General features: G+C 48.8%; 1 protein-coding gene across 1 annotated transcript; it reads left to right on the forward strand.

Moving 5' to 3' along the window:
• Positions 1-1,713: 1,713 nt before the first annotated feature.
• Positions 1,714-17,246, forward strand: LPCAT3 (lysophosphatidylcholine acyltransferase 3). The gene is made up of 13 exons (XM_044297408.1): positions 1,714-1,869; positions 2,863-2,970; positions 6,165-6,271; positions 6,356-6,449; positions 7,998-8,035; positions 9,040-9,218; positions 9,308-9,416; positions 10,078-10,164; positions 10,546-10,712; positions 13,198-13,345; positions 13,468-13,626; positions 14,560-14,688; positions 16,609-17,246. The coding sequence occupies exons 1-12, from the start codon at positions 1,776-1,778 to the stop codon at positions 14,674-14,676; spliced, it is 1,407 nt and encodes a 468-aa protein (XP_044153343.1). The 5' UTR covers positions 1,714-1,775; the 3' UTR covers positions 14,677-14,688; positions 16,609-17,246.
• Positions 17,247-18,072: the final 826 nt, after the last annotated feature.

Raw genomic sequence — 18,072 nt, forward strand, 5'->3', positions numbered from 1 at the left:
TGTATTATACTCCAGAGCTGCACTCACTATTCTGCTGGTGGAGTCACTGTGTACATACATTACTTATCCTGTACTGACCCTGAGTTACATCCTGTATTATACTCCAGAGCTGCACTCACTATTCTGCTGGTGCAGTCACTGTGTACATACAATACTTATCCTGTACTGATCCTGAGTTACATCCTGTATTATACTCCAGAGCTGCACTCACTATTCTGCTGGTGGAGTCACTGTGTACATACATTACTTATCCTGTACTGATCCTGAGTTACATCCTGTATTATACTCCAGAGCTGCACTCCTAGTCCTGTGACTAGCAGGGAATGTTGATACATAACTAGGCTAATGAGCTATTTGGGATTCTGGGAAAGCTGTCATTTCTCCCAAACTCCTGACTGGTAAGTTTAACGTACAGTAGACAGACCGGCCATCTGTGGGAAAGCTGGGTGACTGGGACCTATAAGGGCAGTCATACTGGCTGCGGTGCATCTGTTTGAAGAATCCCTGGCAGCTCCAGCCCATAGGACTTGCACTAAATCCTCCTCCATCTGCACTAAAGGAAACCTGATAGGAGGAATAGTTACAGCTAGAAGCGACCTGTCACCTGAGGCCTGGGATATGTGAGGAGATGTCACACCTTATCAGGGAGTTACATGACTATGAGCATGATGTTGGTAAACAGGATAGTCTAGCTGTGCCGGCCGTTTATATAGGACACGCCCCCAACCTGCGACACCAGACCCCCTAAAGTAGTACAGACCCCAGACCGCTCCATCCATAAACGCAGACCCCAGACCAGACCTTCTAAACTAGTACAGACTCCAGACCATACCCCTACAGACCCTCAGAACAGACCCCCCTAAATATAGACCCCAAACCAGAGCCTCTAAAGAAATATAGACCCTCAGACCAGACCCCTAAAGTAACATAGACCCTCAGATCCCCCCCAAAACATAGAGACCTCTCAGACCGGACCCCTAAAGACTATAGACCCCTGAGCCCATGCAGCGCACTTGGAAAATGAAAGCTGCGCTGTGATTGGTTGCTATAGGCAACAAAGACGGTCGTTTCCACGCGGGGCAGCCATGACAAGGCGTCCCCCGCGGAGATTTTCGATGCGTTTCACAGGCCCTACAGTCTCTAATAGGCGCTCAGGCCTGCGGCGGAGTGACGCGCGGCGCTGGCGGTTTCTCGACAACTACAGGTGTCTTTTATGCGCTTCACCTGCATTTGCATCAATTCCCAATAAGCCCCATGCGGAGGACACTCAGCACTGGTGAGCACTGGCCATACTGGTTGTCACCCAGCTTTCCCAGGACCTGATATTGTATCACATGACGTGTTATTAGGGGACACTGTGGCGTCACACTCCTTCTGTGAGCAGAACGGCGGCTCTATGACCACACGGCTCCGTCACCGCCCGCCGATAATAACCTTTATAATACACAGGAGCCCGGCCAGGTGACCTTTCACCTACATATGACATCACGTGACCCTTGTCTCCCAAAGCTCCACACAGTGACCGCTAGTAACCCCCCTCCCCTGAAGCGTCCAATGGGCGTTCGGCCACGCCCACTGTCACTCTACCACAGGCAAATCCCCGCCCACAGGTGACATTGCCCGTTTGGAGACCTCGCCCACAAAGTGCTCCTCATGTCGCCGGAGCCAATCCGCGCCGGAAGGGGCGTGGCCATCCGCAGTGTCCCTGCCTCGGGCGTGGCTTGTTAGTAGGGGCTGCTCTGTCGGTCCAGTCAGGGCCGGCGGGGAGCGGGAAGATGGCGGCGGCCTCGGGGTCTTTGCTGCACGGGGCAGCGGGAGCGCTGGGGGCCTCGGAGCCGGCGCTGAGGCTCATCCTTTCCATCCTGAGCGGTGAGAGTTCTCGGGTTGCAGAAGTTTGATTGGAGGGGAAGGGGGGCGCGATGGGGTTAAATATGGAAAGCCCCTTGAAGGGTGACGTCGTTCGTAGGAGGGGGGTTCACCTGTCACAGAGGTATAATGGGATGAATGGGGGGGGGAGTAATATGGTGGCTCAGGAGGGACATTATTCCAGGACAGGTGGTTCAGTATTGGGGGAGGGGGGATTATTCATCAATGATTTTAAGATTTAAAAAAATTTGACCTTATTGAATCTTTACGAGACGACGCGCCGTAACGTGAGCCGCCATATTGTAGGCGCCGCCAAGAGTCGCGGTTAAGCAACGTGTTTAGTAAGAAGAAATCACGGGGGGATGTCAGATTTGGGGGGAGCTTTACGTGATAGACACTGTGACGCATGGCGACCGTAGACGTAACGGTCATCATTAATCCTTGGAGGAACCCCAACATGTGGCCTCCAGGGCATGCTGGGAGTTGTAGTTTGGCAGCCGCTGGAGAGCCACAGGTTATGCTGCTGTCAGGGTATCTTGGGGGTTGTAGTTTAGCGGCATGAGAAGAGCCACATGTTAGGCTGCTGTCAGGGCATGCTGGGGGTTGTAGTTTAGTGGCAGCTGAAGAGCCGCAGGTTAGGCTGCTGTCAGGGCATGCTGGGGGTTGTAGTTTAGCGGCAGCTGAAGAGCCGCAGGTTAGGCTGCTGTCAGGGCATGCTGGGGGTTGTAGTTTAGCGGCAGCTGAAGAGCCGCAGGTTAGGCTGCTGTCAGGGCATGCTGGGGGTTGTAGTTTGGCAGCCGCTGAAGAGCCACAGGTTAGGCTGCGGTCAGGGCATGCTGGGGGTTGTAGTTTAGCGGCAGCTGAAGAGCCATCACTTCTGTAAATCTGCTTTTATCTCCCGGACCCCTTAGCCATCCTTCTTGGGGTGTCTCTGGGGTGAGGGTCTCCCGGCCACCAGCACGTCCTGACTCTCCCGTCTCTCCCCTTTTTCCTCAGGTTACCCCTTGGCCTTATTTCAGAGATACTTCCTTTTTAAGAAGCAGCCGTCTCACATTCATCTCTTCAACATGGTGACCGGCCTCTGCATCGCTTACTTCAATTTTGGTATGTCGGTGTCTGGGGAGGGGGGGGGAGACAAGTGGCGCAAGAGAGAGAACCGCCGCCGCTGCTCGATACAAGGAAATGCAGAACTAAGGCGGTGTTATGCAACTTGCCCACTAATTCACTCATTCCTGCTTGCCGTCAGTGAACGGAAACATCCTTCTTTGCTTCCACAACCTGAAAACCTGTACTGAGCGACTACATCTCGCAGCTGGGGGTTTGTTACAGTTGTCTCTAGTCTAGGTCATCCTCTGAGCTCGACGCAGTAGCAGCACAAATCTCTCTCCTGTGCTGATATTCTGTTACAGTGTATCGGTCTGTTTAGGATTGCGGGTGTAATGGAGATAAGGAGGTCAAAGTTCAGCAGCCGGGAGATCGCGCTAATGGACTTACCTGCTGAGAGGCCTCGTCATCACGGGATCTCACCTTTGGAAGGGAACTGCTTAACCGGCAATTCCTGCTTTTTCCTTAATTAGGAAATGTTAACCCCTTTAAGGTGGTGTCTTTCAGGTAATTCTTCTGCCTCCAGAAGATTATTCTACACGTGTTGATTGTTCGTAGAACGTAAATCAACAATGCCTTAGGGGCACAGAAAGTTAGTGATGAGCGTTGTGCGGGCGCGTCCTGCGCTCCGGGCGCTGGCCGTCTTCCCATCCCGTAGTCTCGCTGAGAGCTTATACAGATGTCTTTTATCGGAGAGAGACGTCTTATCTGGTGACGCTCTTCACTGGCATCTTAATAAAGTTATTGAAGGACATCGGAGGATGCCCGATTCTGGGGAAATAAGGCGTCTGCTGTCATGGCCGCTCTTAAAGGGCCAGCAGGGCTGTACGTCTACTTCTCTCTGGATCATGGGTGGTAGACTGCTCCGTGTTTCCTATGTAGCTGCACAACCCACCTAGAAAAGCGGGAGCGACAACCAGCAGGGGCGAACTGGGGACTTAAAGTGGCCCTGGAATAAGCACTAAAAGTGGCCCCGTTTTGTAATTGGGTCCAAATCGATGGAAGGCGAAGGCCAGCAATACCATACTGCGGCACGTTATACCACCCCCCAACGGAGCCAAATGCCACAGTCCATCACAAAATACTGCCCCAAGAACGTCGGCCGTGAGGAGGGCCCAGTCGGCCCCCGGGAAACTTCCCTGTGAGGTCTATGGCCAGTCCGCCCCTGACAACCAATATGGCGACTAGTGTTGAGCGAAGCGAGCTTCCGTTGCTTCATCTGAAGTCTTTGTTCAAAACTTGCGGAACCATTCATTTCAATGGGTCCCCCAAAAATGCGGACAGCCCACCGTGTGCTGTCGACATCCGTATGTCCGTTCCCTAGCCCCGCAAAAAAAATAGAACATGTCCTATTCTTGTCCGTTTCAGGCATTGTTAAAATGGATCCACAAAAAAAAGGCATCCATTTTTTTTTTTGGGGGGTGAACTGCAAAATGCATACGGTCGTGTGCATGTAGCCTAATAATGTACGGAGATGCGTCTACTTTCAGACTAGCGTTAACGCTTCCGTTTTGCCCCCGTTCATTGTCAGTGAGGACAAAACATAACTGAGCAGAACGGAACGCTCCAAAATGCGTTCCGTTCTCATACAGGAGAGCAGCAGGATGCAGCGGTTTTATTTCCGTTATGACCCACAATGCAAGTCAATGGGGACGGATCCGTTTTCTCTGACACAATAGAAAACGGATCCGTCCCCTATTGACTTTCAATGGAGTTCATGACGGATCCGTCTTGGCTATGTTAAAGAGAATACAACCGGATCCGTTTATAACAGATGCATGCCGTTGTATTATCAGTACCGGAAGCGTTTTTTGCTGAACCCGGCCGGATCCAGCTAAAGCGCTAGTGTGAAAGAGACCTTAGAATGTATGGGCTCCGATGAGCCGAAGTAAGTTATTTTTTTATCTTGAAACCGAACTCTACTTCGGGTCTGAGGTGCTTATTCAGAACTGAAGCCGGGTTTGGTTCAAAGTCTTAAAGTAGTTTTCCACTTTAAAAATCAACTACCGAAGTTATTCCACAAAGTCAGGCGCGACTTGGCGAATAACTTACATCGGAGCCCACACATTCTAATACCGTACGGAAACTGATCTCCGCACACTAATTATCCAAAGCTATGAACGAAGCGACTTCCGATGAAGCATCTGGAGCTCGCTTCGCTCAACACTAATGGCCACCATTACAGCTCCCACATGGGTCACGTATCTGCATAACTAGGAAGGTTGGCTTTTCAGCAGACTAGGAAAGCTGGGTGGTAGGCCATACTGGAAGTTACTTGGCTTTCTCAAAAGAAGACAAGACTAAGACAGTAAGACACGGTAAGGAGAGACTTCTAATAACCTTACAGAACATGATGACTGCGCTCAGTAAGGATTTTTCCAGGCTTCTAATATTGATGAGCTATCCTCATCAATATCAGAACGCTGGGGATCCGACACCCGGCACCCCAGCAGATCAGCTAAATGGAGAGACGGCACACACCGTGCACACACGTCTTCTCCTGTCTCTTCCTGCTCTCTGCTGACATGTCACTTACTTATTGGAGAAGGTCAATAATCCTTAAATTGTGCTTTTGTCAGCTGCATTCAAATTTACTGATGTAACACCGCAACTACTACTACTATAATACTGCCTCCTATGTACAAGAATATAACTACTATAATACTGCTCCTATGTACAAGAATATAACTACTATAATACTGCCTCCTATGTACAAGAATATAACTACTATAATAGTGCCTCCTATGTACAAGAATATAACTACTATAATACTGCCTCCTATGTACAAGAATATAACTACTATAATACTGCCTCCTATGTACAAGAATATAACTACTATAATACTGCTCCTATGTACAAGGATATAACTCTATAATACTGCTCCTATGTACAAGGATATAACTCTATAATACTGCTCCTATGTACAAGAATATAACTACTATAATACTGCTCCTATGTACAAGAATATAACTACTATAATACTGCCCCTATGTACAAGAATATAACTACTATAATACTGCTCCTATGTACAAGAATATAACTACTATAATACTGCTCCTATGTACAAGAATATAACTCCTATAATGCTGCTCCTATGTACAAGAATATACCTACTATAATACTGCCTGCTATGTATTAGAATATAAGTACTATAATACTGCCCTCTGTGGTCACACATGCCTCTCTCCTCTCAGGCACTCAGGTGTACCACTCCTTGCTGTGTGTTCTGCTGCATTTCCTCATCCTTCGCCTCATGGGGAGGACGGTTACTGCGATGTTGACCAGCTTTTGCTTCCAGATGGTAAGTGTAGTGGGTGTAGCGCCCCCTGCAGGCTGGGCTGAGGTGACTAGGTCTGTAATGACTGACTCCTGGTTATGGTGACAGGGCTATCTGATGTTTGGATACTACTACACCTCCACGGATAACTATGACATCAAGTGGACGATGCCGCACTGCGTGCTTACACTGAAGCTGATCGGTGAGTGTTGTCATAGGGGCGGGAAATGTCCACTGCTTACATTGCTTCATCTGCAGATCTCCACGCAAGCGATGGCCACCACCATAAGGGGCTGTCGCTGGCTGCAGTCCAGTCCTGCTTGTTCCTGGTGCTTGCAGGTGGACGTAAGATGAGGGGAGATGCATCCCACCATAGAAGCTGACATCACTGCTAACAGTCCGCACTTCTACCACAACCTTTACCTCGCTTATCTTGTGTTACTTAGGAGCTGCATTCACAATTCAGTTTTTATTGGAAACAGTCAGCAAGTGTCTACACAACGAACAGTTTAGCACTTACAGTTCAGTAGGTTTCACTACATCAGATTCCTGCATCCCATCTGAACAAGCAGGAAATAATGGTCGATTTCAGCTTTGAACCTTTAGGATTGTGAGTGCAGCTCTGGAGTATAATATAAAAGGTAACTTTGTACTACATGACAGTGAATGCACCAGCAGAATAGTGAGTGCAGCTCTGGAGTATAATACAGGATGTAACTCAGGATCTGTACAGGATAAGTAATGTATGTACACAGTGACTGCACCAGCAGAATAGTGAGTGCAGCTCTGGAGTATAATACAGGATGTAACTCAGGATCAGTACAGGATAAGTAATATATGTACACAGTGACTGCACCAGCAGAATAGTGAGTGCAGCTCTGGAGTATAATACAGGATGTAACTCAGGATCTGTACAGGATAAGTAATGTATGTACACAGTGACTGCACCAGCAGAATAGTGAGTGCAGCTCTGGAGTATAATACAGGATGTAACTCAGGATCAGTACAGGATAAGTAATATATGTACACAGTGACTGCACCAGCAGAATAGTGAGTGCAGCTCTGGAGTATAATACAGGATGTAACTCAGGATCTGTACAGGATAAGTAATGTATGTACACAGTGACTGCACCAGCAGAATAGTGAGTGCAGCTCTGGAGTATAATACAGGATGTAACTCAGGATCAGTACAGGATAAGTAATATATGTACACAGTGACTGCACCAGCAGAATAGTGAGTGCAGCTCTGGAGTATAATACAGGATGTAACTCGGGATCAGTACAGGATAAGTAATGTAATGTATGTACACAGTGACTGCACCAGCAGAATAGTGAGTGCAGCTCTGGAGTATAATGCAGGATGTAACTCAGGATCAGTACAGGATAAGTAATGTATGTACACAGTGACTGCACCAGCAGAATAGTGAGTGCAGCTCTGGAGTATAATACAGGATGTAACTCGGGATCAGTACAGGATAAGTAATGTATGTACACAGTGACTGCACCAGCAGAATAGTGAGTGCAGCTCTGGAGTATAATACAGGATGTAACTCTGGATCAGTACAGGATAATTGATGCTGCAGTATTTTTTTTTTTCAGGAATATTGTGTTCACTATACATTGTATATAATTGCTTGACATGGCGACTTCCTTGTAGTCTGTCATGCAGCAGCTCCGTGTCCTACTATAGAGATATATAATATATACTCGCTCCTCCTTCGCTCACCCTTCTTCTCTCTTGATCTGGCAGGGCTCGGTTTTGATTACTATGATGGAGGGAAAGCCAAGGTTTGTACCGTGTCTCTTCTTGTGGATCGTCTGTCACGCGGCCAGCTTGTGCTGCACCTGTAATACCTGATCCCTGTCCAAGGGTGATTGTTTCAATTAGTGAGTGCTCGGTATCTCCTGCTGGCACTGTGCCGGGTGCTGCTGGTCGCTGTCGGGCAGGCTTCTGTTGCACACCTCCTCTGAGCCGTCTACTTATCCAGGGTTCATACATTACTAGAAAGCAGCGCTGCTCACGCCCTTCCAGGCATCCTGTGGTGGGGACGCATGCCATCAAGGCAGAACACTTCTCGTCTCCTGCCCTGTGCCATACATTCCTGGCGCAGCCCGCGGATTGCTGCCACGCGGATGGCGCGGGCTCATACAGTAAGATCAGCTGGCACCAGAGCTAGGTACAATCCCGGTCATTTAAAGGGGTCCTGCCCAGTATGAAGGTAATCCCCCCCCCCCCCCCCCCTAGCCACAGTATCATTGCCACTCCGTCAGGACGGGTACATAGGATCCCCATTCTCTAGATCTGTGGACGTCCCAGCAGTCCGACCCCCATTAATCAGATAGTTATCCCCTATCCCACTGTAGCTGTTGTGGAACTACAATTCCCAGCATGCTCCATTCATTTCTATGAGAGTTCTGAGAAGTGCAGAGCAAGCATGCATGCTGGGAGTTTGTTTCACAGCAGCTGAGTGCAGGAGGTTGCCAACCCTGTGGATGGAGGATAACTTTCATCCCTGGCACAAACGCTTAGATGCCACGGTCATTAATGAATGTGGCGTCTAAGCTATTTGATTCAATTTCTCACTGTTTTCACTTTATCCTTACTTGCTGTCAGTGAAAAGAAACATTTATGTAGATTTAATGGCACACACAAGCGATTGCAGGTGGTTAAAGGGACACTCCAGCCGTGCCTGCAGCAGGATCCCCCCCTTTTTAATGCTTGCTCCACCCACACGGGCGCTGCACTAGACGTAATTTGGAGATTTATAGCAGATTTGTCATCTCTTTGGCAGACGTCGCTGACGCCGGAGCAGCAGTCCTATGCAGTGACGGGAGTACCCACCTTTCTGGAGGTCTGCGGCTTCTCCTACTATTATGGGGGGTTTTTAGTTGGACCCCAGTTCTCTATGTGCAAATACCTGCAGTTTGTGACGGGCGAGCTGACGGATGTGGAGGGGCAGAGACCCAACAGGTGAGAAGATGAGCGTCTGTTGGGGGTTATTATTCTCTGGACTGGCGTTCCGAGTGTGACCGCCTCCTGTCACTTCTACCCCCATGCAGCATCGAGCCGGCGGTGAAGCGGCTATGCCTGGGACTTCTCTTCCTGACCATACACATGGTGTTCAGCCCCCACCTGCCCGACGGCTACTTCCTGACAGAGGAGTATGCGGTAAGTCTCGCCCACTCCCTTCCCAGCACAGGGTGGCGGCACTCGTCGAGACAAAGAAAATCTGCCGTCTGTTCACGTTACCAACAGATTTATGACCCAAATTGCGCAACTCTGTAAATGTAGTAATTAATGATCAGCGCCCTGCGATAAATGTATCATTGGAGGGGGCAGACGCATAAAAACGCCTTCCCCAGTGCCCCCCAGGACGGTGATGGCCGCGCGCACATTACTGCAAGGCCGTACTTTTGCAATTATTATTTTTACTAGTAATTATTTTAATGCATCAAAAATAAAAATAACCAACTTTGCAGTCTTGACTCCTCATTACCGACCGTTGTGTGTCCACAGCTCTCATGCAGAGCTATGTGTCCGTATTGCTGAAAGCCTTGGGTGTAGTCTTATCCTGCAGTCATATCCACTCCCTTTTCTTGGTAACGTACAGGTTGTAGAGGGACTGTAGGATCAGACGACCCATAGATGTGCATCAGAGCTGCAGACCCAAAACGGTAGGATATTTTTTTTTATCGGAAGTCTCTTCAGATTTGCTTCAGGCCCTGCAGTCCTACAGAATGTTTATTAACGTCTACATACCCTTGAACAACCCCATTGACTCTTGCTCATTGCATTTATTTTTTTATATATTTTTTTTCCGGCTCTCTAGAACCAGCCGTTCTGGTACCGCTGTGTCTACATGACGATCTGGGGGAAAATCACGCTGTATAAATATGTCACCTGCTGGCTGGTAACGGTAAGTGCACATGTAAGATGTGGACCTGTAGCTCGCCTTCCCTGCCGCAGACTCGATCATATCTGTGTAGTGTAATATACCAGAGGGATGGGAGGGGTATGCAGCTGCAGGTTTTCAGCTGAAAGGGGAGGGGCATGCAGCTGCAGGTTTTCAGCTCAAAGGGGGAGGGGCAGCACCTGAGTCACTGACACGCCCACTCAGCCAGCAGAGACAGTGTACATTGCTGTTATCTGCAGAGAAGGAAGGAGAAGACTCTAGATCTGCACATCCCATGTACAGGAGGGACTGGGGAATGAATCCCCCTCCAGTTCTGGGTATCTGATCACCGCGTCCAGTATCCTGCTCTGCATCACCCCGGGTCTGTTCCCTTTCTCCCCACAGGAGGGCGTCTGCATTCTTTGCGGCCTCGGCTACAACGGCAAGGATGAAAAGGGTGAAACGCGGTGGGACGCCTGTGCCAATATGAAAGTGTGGCTGTTCGAGACCACCCCCCTCTTCACAGGAACCATTGCCAGCTTCAATATTAATACCAATGACTGGGTGGCTAGGTGAGACTGTGTGATGTGTGTACAGGGTAAGATTTGTGTGTTTTAAAGGTGTATTCACATGAACGTGTGGCGGACATGCCTGTTTTGCGGAAGCAAAGCGCTGATCCACAAAAAAGACACCGTCTGTGTGCTCCCCGCATCGCGGTGTTGACCCGTTGACTTCAAGGGCTTTCGGGTCTGTGCCTCCGCGCCGCAAATTATAGGATTTGACCCGTTGAAGTCATTGGGTCCGCACCGCGATGTGGGGTGGATACGGCTGGTGCCTATGTTTTGTGGATCTGCAATTGTGTGAATGAGCCCTAATATGAGCACATGTAATATCGTTGAGCCACTGTGTGCACAGGATAACTGACAGGATGTAACTGAGGATCAGTACAGGTTAAGTAATGTATGTACACAGTGACTGCACCAGCAGAATAGTGAGTGCAGCTCTGGAGTATAATACAGGATGTAACTCAGGATCAGTACAGGATAAGTAATGTATGTACACAGTGACTGCACCAGCAGAATAGTGAGTGCAGCTCTGGAGTATAATACAGGATGTAACTCAGGATCAGTACAGGATAAGTAATGTATGTACACAGTGACTGCACCAGCAGAATAGTGAGTGCAGCTCTGGAGTATAATACAGGATGTAACTCAGGATCAGTACAGGATAAGTAATGTGATGTACACAGTGACTGCACCAGCAGAATAGTGAGTGCAGCTCTGGAGCATAATACAGGATGTAACTCAGGATCAGTACAGGATAAGTAATGTATCTACACAGTGACTGCACCAGCAGAATAGTGAGTGCAGCTCTGGAGTATAATACAGGATGTAACTCAGGATCAGTACAGGATAAGTAATGTAATGTATGTACACAGTGACTGCACCAGCAGAATAATGAGTGCAGCTCTGGAGTAAATACAGGATGTAACTCAGGATCAGTACAGGATAAGTAATGTATGTACACAGTGACTCCACCAGCAGAATAGTGAGTGCAGCTCTGGAGTATAATACAGGATGTAACTCAGGATCAGTACAGGATAAGTAATGTATGTACACAGTGACTGCACCAGCAGAATAGTGAGTGCAGCTCTGGAGTAAATACAGGATGTAACTCAGGATCAGTACAGGATAAGTAATGTACCGTATTTTTCGCCCCATAAGACGCACTTTTTCTTCCCCCAAAACGGGGGAGAAATGCCCCTGCGTCTTATGGGGCGAATGCTTGCTGTTTTACATCGCAAGCTGCGATGTAGATGCGAGCGGGGACTCGGGGAGGGACTGGGAGGAGGAGCTGGGGCCGGCAATAGCGGCGGGGCGGTGCAGTCAGTGACGCCTGCGCCGCCTACTTATGAATGAAGCAGGCGGCGCAGGCAAGTGACGTCACTGAGGGACGCGCCGGCCGCCCGCCCGGCCTGCATGAATTCTACAGATGCGATTAGGATATAAGGTAGTAATACGACTGAGGAGGCATGTTTAATAACCAATAAATCAATATAACATCTTTATATTTGTATACTGCCTGCGGCGCCAGGGGGGGGGGGGCGGGGGCTGCGATCTGTGGATGGCACAGTTATGGGCTGGGGGGGGTCTGTGGATGTCACTGTTATGGGCTGGGGGGGTCTGTGGATGGCACATATATAACAGTGCCAGCCACAGATCCCCCCAGCCCATAACAGTGCCAGCCACAGATCCCCCCCCCCACCCTGTAACAGTGTCCGTCATCCACAGATCCCCCTGTAACAGTGTCCGTCATCCACAGATCCCCCTGTAACAGTGTCCGTCATCCACAGATCCCCCTGTAACAGTGTCCGTCATCCACAGATCCCCCTGTAACAGTGTCCGTCATCCACAGATCCCCCTGTAACAGTGTCCGTCATCCACAGATCCCCCTGTAACAGTGTCCGTCATCCACAGACCACCATTAGTTCCAAACCCACCAAACACACAGCACACCTTTTTGGTAAAAAATATTTTTTTTCTTATTTTCCTCCCCAAAAACCCAGGTGCGTCTTATGGGCCGGTGCGTCTTATAGGGCGAAAAATACGGTATATACACAGTGACTCCACCAGCAGAATAGTGAGTGCAGCTCTGGAGTATAATACAGGATGTAACTCAGGATCAGTACTGGATAAGTAATGTATGTACACACTACACCGTGACTGCACCAGCAGAATAGTGAGTGCAGCTCTGGAGTATAATACAGGATCAGTACAATTCTCCTCTTTTATATCTTTGTATAATAGGATCTCAGCTTTGCTCTTGGTGCCATGTTTTCAGCCCAGTGCTGATGCAATGTAAATCGCATAAAAAAACCTTAATTGCAGCTCTGGTTGTGACTGGAGTACGACAAGTGATGTAACTGCAGGCTTAGGGACAGCTCGGGGGTCTTCTGCAGTTTGGATTTATTTTGCTGCTTATTTCCGATTGTGTGTCGCTGCTTTATTGCAATTGCTATGACATTCCTGATATTAACTCCGTGTTCTCCTCTTCCAGATACATTTTTAAGCGTCTCCGTTTCCTTGGTAATAAGGCCGTGTCTCAGGGAGCCGCCCTCTTTTTCCTGGCCATATGGCATGGTCTGCATTCGGGATACCTTGTCTGCTTCTCGCTGGAGTTCCTGATTGTCATAGTGGAGAAACAGGTAATGACATAAGGTGGAGCTGCCATAATACGGGGCCCAGCCTTTCCCCAAGGTCTGCGCTGTGTATATGACAGCAGTGCGGAGGAAAGTGACGCACCCATCTTCCACTTCTCTCTCTCCAGGCGATGGAGTTGGTGAGGGACAGCCCTGCACTCAGTCACATCTGCTCCATTCCTCTGCTGCAGCCTCCCCTCTACGCGCTGCAGCAGTCCATCCACTGGCTCTTCATGGGATACCCCCTGGTGCCGTTCTGCCTTTTCACCTGGGACAAGTGGTTCAAGGTAAGCTGGGAATATTTCTGTCCCTAGTGCAGCGGAGAGGACATGGCGGTAGCAGAGCGGACTTGTTTATGTAGCAGAGCTGAGAATGGTGTATGCATTAGGAAGCGGATTCCATTCTCATTTATAGGGGTTGCACAGGAAAAGCATGACTTATTGCTTCCAAAATAAAAAGGCAGCGCCACACCTGTCCCTGGATTGTGTCTCGGCTGCACTACAACCCGTGGATGGGTGCGGCTTTGTTTTTGGAATGTTTTTCCAGTACAATCCCTTTAACCTAACACATGTATTTACCAGGAAAAGGAGTCAACACGGCGCTGACTGAATAATTACGGGTCAGTTTGTGTTTGTGAGAAGAGTGCGTCCCTCCTCACCGCCCGGCCCTCTTAGTGGTGGTGGACAGGCTGATGTATGAGCGCTCATACCGCCGGGGGATGAGCACTCGTAACTATTCAGATATGTGGGCTGCCTGCCATGGAAGAAGGGCGGATCGCCCTCCCCGTGTGTCAGTGTTTACTGTAAATCAGGGGCTGAGATGATATGGGGGAAACCTTCGGCTGTGGTCCAGATTGTATTAACCCTCTGCTGTATCAGCCCGTCATGTGACCTGGTTCTGTGCCCCAGGCCAATATAATGGGCAGCATGGAGCCATCTTGGTTGCCATGAGGGCATCCTCCTGCACAGAGTGCCGACCGATGCTGAGAGCGCTCCTATATAGGGGAGGCCACCGCCACAAAATCCTAGCTACCATACAGAGCGTATTAGGGTGTGTTCACAGCTGCACGTTTGTAATAAGGCAGGGCTCCAACACCCTGAAAACAAGCAGCGACAATCGGGGCTGGGGTTTTTCAGCCCTGTGGATGTATCAGTATTTCAGCTCAATATCTCTGCTTGTTGTCACTGGAAGCGTTCTCACCTCTCTCTCTCTTTCGGCAGGTGTACATGTCGGTCTATTTTATGGGCCATCTATTCTTCTTATCGCTGCTGTTTGCACTGCCTTATGTACGGAAAGCCCTAGTGCAAAGAAAGGACAAGCTGCAGAAGTCCCACTGACAGTGCTCCATGGTAAGCGGCCTCGCTGACAGATTGCTGGTCTCTTTCTTTAAAGGGGTATTCCCTTCTCAAGATCACATTGCTAGGATACGCCACAAATGTCAGATAGGTGCAGGTCCCACCTCTGGGACACACTCCTATCTCCAGAACGGGGCTCCTGAAGACAAGCACGCTCACTTGCAGGGAATAGAGGATGCCGCACGTACGTTATGTGTTCTCCCTTCACTTCAGGGGCCCTGTTCTGAAGATAGGAGTGGGTCCCAGAATGGCATATCCTAGCAATGTGTCATAAATATTGAGGTGGGAATACCCCTTTAATATCTATCCCTTTGCACTCCTCTAGGTTTCCCCACAGCTTGTGCTGCGCTCTGGGTGTGAATTGAGCAGACCCCCAGTAAATATAGTCCCTGAGCTGTGCACCGTTAAAGAGGCATTCGCATCTACGCTGTTCTTTGGAATTCACGCAGAGGCCAGGGTTATGGAAAAAGATGGGCGAGTGTTGCTGCACTTAACCCTTTTGCTATCAATGCCGTACATACATGGCGCTGGAGCGATGTTTAAACATGGCGGGTGCCGTGGCTGACGGGGCCTGCGACAATGTAATGAATTCTAAAAGGCTGGGTCTCTCTGAAGGGGCCCAGCGTATTAGAGCTGCAATTCATATGTTGGCCAGCAGGTCATATATATATTATTTTTTATTTATTTTTCAAATCTCCTCCCTTACCTTAGAATAAAAAAAGGTTAATAATAAACATTTTTAAACATCATGGGCATCAGTGCGTCCGAAAAAATATGAAAATGGCCAATTTGTAATTTATTTATTTTTTATTGCTTTTCTTACCCAAAAATATTTAACAAAATGTGATCAAAAAGTCACGCACTCTCCAAAATTGTATCAATAAGAACTACATTTTGTTTTGCAAAAAATGACACACAGCTCAGAGAATATGGTGATAATATATATATATTTTTTTTAAAGTTTTAACTTACACTTTTTACACTATTTAAACATCTAAAACCTTATACATATGTGGTATTGTTGTATTCGTATCGGCCCAGAGAATGAAGGGCACAGGTCAGTTTTGCTGCAAAGGGAACGCCGTAGGGACAAAACCCATAAAACTCTGGAGGAATTGTGTTTTTTTTTTTTTTTATGTGAATGGAAAAATTTATGGCTCCAGAAAGACGGGGAAGAAAAATTAAAACTAACCAAAACCATCAATATCCTAAGGGTTAAAGGGCATCTGTCAGCAGTTTTGTACCGTCTGACCTGTTACATGTGCACTTGGCAGCTGAAGACATCTGTGTTGGTCCCATGTTCATATGTGCCCACACTGCTGAGGAAAATTGTGTCTTATTGTATGCAAATTAGTCTCTAGGAGCAACGGGGGCGTTGCCATTACACCTAGAGGCTCAGCTCTCTCTGCACTTTGATAGGTTCCGGCAGTGAGAACGTCATCACACCTGGACCTGTTAATTAAAGTGCAGAGGACGCGGCAGCTTAGTCTACTTTCACACTGGCGTTTTTGGCTTTCCGTTCGTGAGATCTGTTCAGGGCTCTGACACGCGGTCCAAAACAGATCACGCGGTCCGAAACAGATTCTGAATGGAAAAGGATCCGGTCAGAATGCATCAGTTTGCCTCCGTTCAGTCACCATTCCGCTCTTGAGGCGCTGGCCATGTTGCAGATAATACAAACGGATCAGTTCATGACGGATGCTTGCGGTTGTATTATTGTAACGGATCCGTTTTTGCAGATCCATGACGGATCCGCCCAAAACGCGAGTGTGAAAGTAGCCTAAGTTTGTGAGGCGCAGCTGGCTACCTCTACTGCACAGGCGCCACGTGGCGACCATCACCCAGCTTTCCCAGGAGCTGAGAAATCTTCTTTTTGCTGTGAAGTGACCAGACTCCTTCTTTCCTGTCTTGCAGATTGTATGTCGCTCGGCGTGGCGATGGTTGGCACACCTCCCTCCATGCTGGCTGCAGCGGACACCACACTGCCAGGAAGGACACACGTTGCTGATACTTTTTTTTTTTTTTTTTTGTCTTTTTAATGAATTACAAACTGGTCGCCGGCGCCAATCATCCTGCAGCAATGTGGCCCCCAGATGTTATTTTATAGACTTTTCTACTACTTGGGAGGGGGGGGGGGAGGAGGTCTTTCTATTACTTGAACTTTTTTGGATGCTGGAGACTTTGGCCGGCTCCCTTCCTCCTTCTACCTACGCCCTCCGGGTCACGTCACAGGGCAGCTACAACCAAGCTGATGGTAAAATTGCACTGGAAGAGGACGGTCCAAGGACGCTGTACACCGCCGGTTACTGATTTAGAAGAAAATCGTTGGGGGGGGGTCTATGATAGGGGGCAGGGGTTCTAGAAGTACAGGGGAGACTGCCCTGTGTGAAAGCATGGTGCCGAACATGGCCGATCAGAGCTTAGCCTTGTCAAAATATTTTAAAAAAGTGCACTTGGATTGGCTGTAGGTATCATGTGATCACAGGGGGGGATAGGGGGGTACAGTCATGTCCTGCCTTTTTAAGAGCTGCAATAAAGCACTCTGTCATGTCGGCTCTGTGCCACGTCTTCATTCCCAGACCCCCGCAGCCCAGTGTGAACACAGCTCTGCCGGGCGACCTCGGCGTGCCGCCTAGTGTGTTTCACGTATCCTTCGATCTTTATCGTTGTACTGATATTAACCCTATTCATCCTGGTGTGCTGCTTTCTAACCTATCTTGCGCTTCAGTTCCACACTACTTTAATGATCTCTGCTTGCTGTCAGTGAGTAAGGACATGATTCATCACATCTAGAGGCTAAAATCCTGCACGGACCTAACGCTTCTCATAGCTCCGGTCTGGGAGTTAAAAACCCTCAGCAGCACAAGCCTTTCTCCTGTCTGGAGAGTTTGTTACAGTGTGTCGGTGCAGGTGAAGTGCGTCAGCCTGTTTAGCGCACAGAGGATTGCGTAACCTGGGTGCAGTTGTAGCCAGACCCTCAGCCACGGGAAGTATTAGGTCTGTACCCGTTCACTGACAGCAGTCAGAAATTGTGAAAATGGCAAGGAATAAAAACACTAATTATACTACAAGGTTGCAGATTAAGGGCTCATGCACACGACAGTCCGCAATACACGGGCACCTGCCGTGTGCATCACAGATTGCCGACCCATTCACTTGAATGGGTCAGCGATCCGGGAGATGCGGAACGGAGGCACGTACAGTAAACCCACGGTAGCACTCCGTAGTGCTTTCGTGGGTTTACTGTACGTGCCTCCATTCCGCATCTCCCGGATGGGGCCGCGGACCGCAATTTGCAGTCCACAGCACGGGCCGCACACGTTCGTAGGCATGAGCCCTAAGCTTGCATAAGAGCAGATCACTCCTGTGCATGCGCCA

The sequence above is a fragment of the Bufo gargarizans genome, chromosome 6, assembly GCF_014858855.1.
Source record: "Bufo gargarizans isolate SCDJY-AF-19 chromosome 6, ASM1485885v1, whole genome shotgun sequence".
NCBI classification, from domain to species: domain Eukaryota; kingdom Metazoa; phylum Chordata; class Amphibia; order Anura; family Bufonidae; genus Bufo; species Bufo gargarizans.

Coding starts and splice junctions, on each gene's coding strand:
- LPCAT3 (XM_044297408.1), top strand. CDS start 1,776: ATGGCGGCGGCCTCGGGGTCTTTGCTGCACGGGGCAGCGGGAGCGCTG. Junction 10,165..10,545: donor TCACCTGCTGGCTGGTAACG/GTAAGTGCACAT, acceptor TTCTCCCCACAG/GAGGGCGTCTGCATTCTTTG. Junction 10,713..13,197: donor ACCAATGACTGGGTGGCTAG/GTGAGACTGTGT, acceptor CTCCTCTTCCAG/ATACATTTTTAAGCGTCTCC.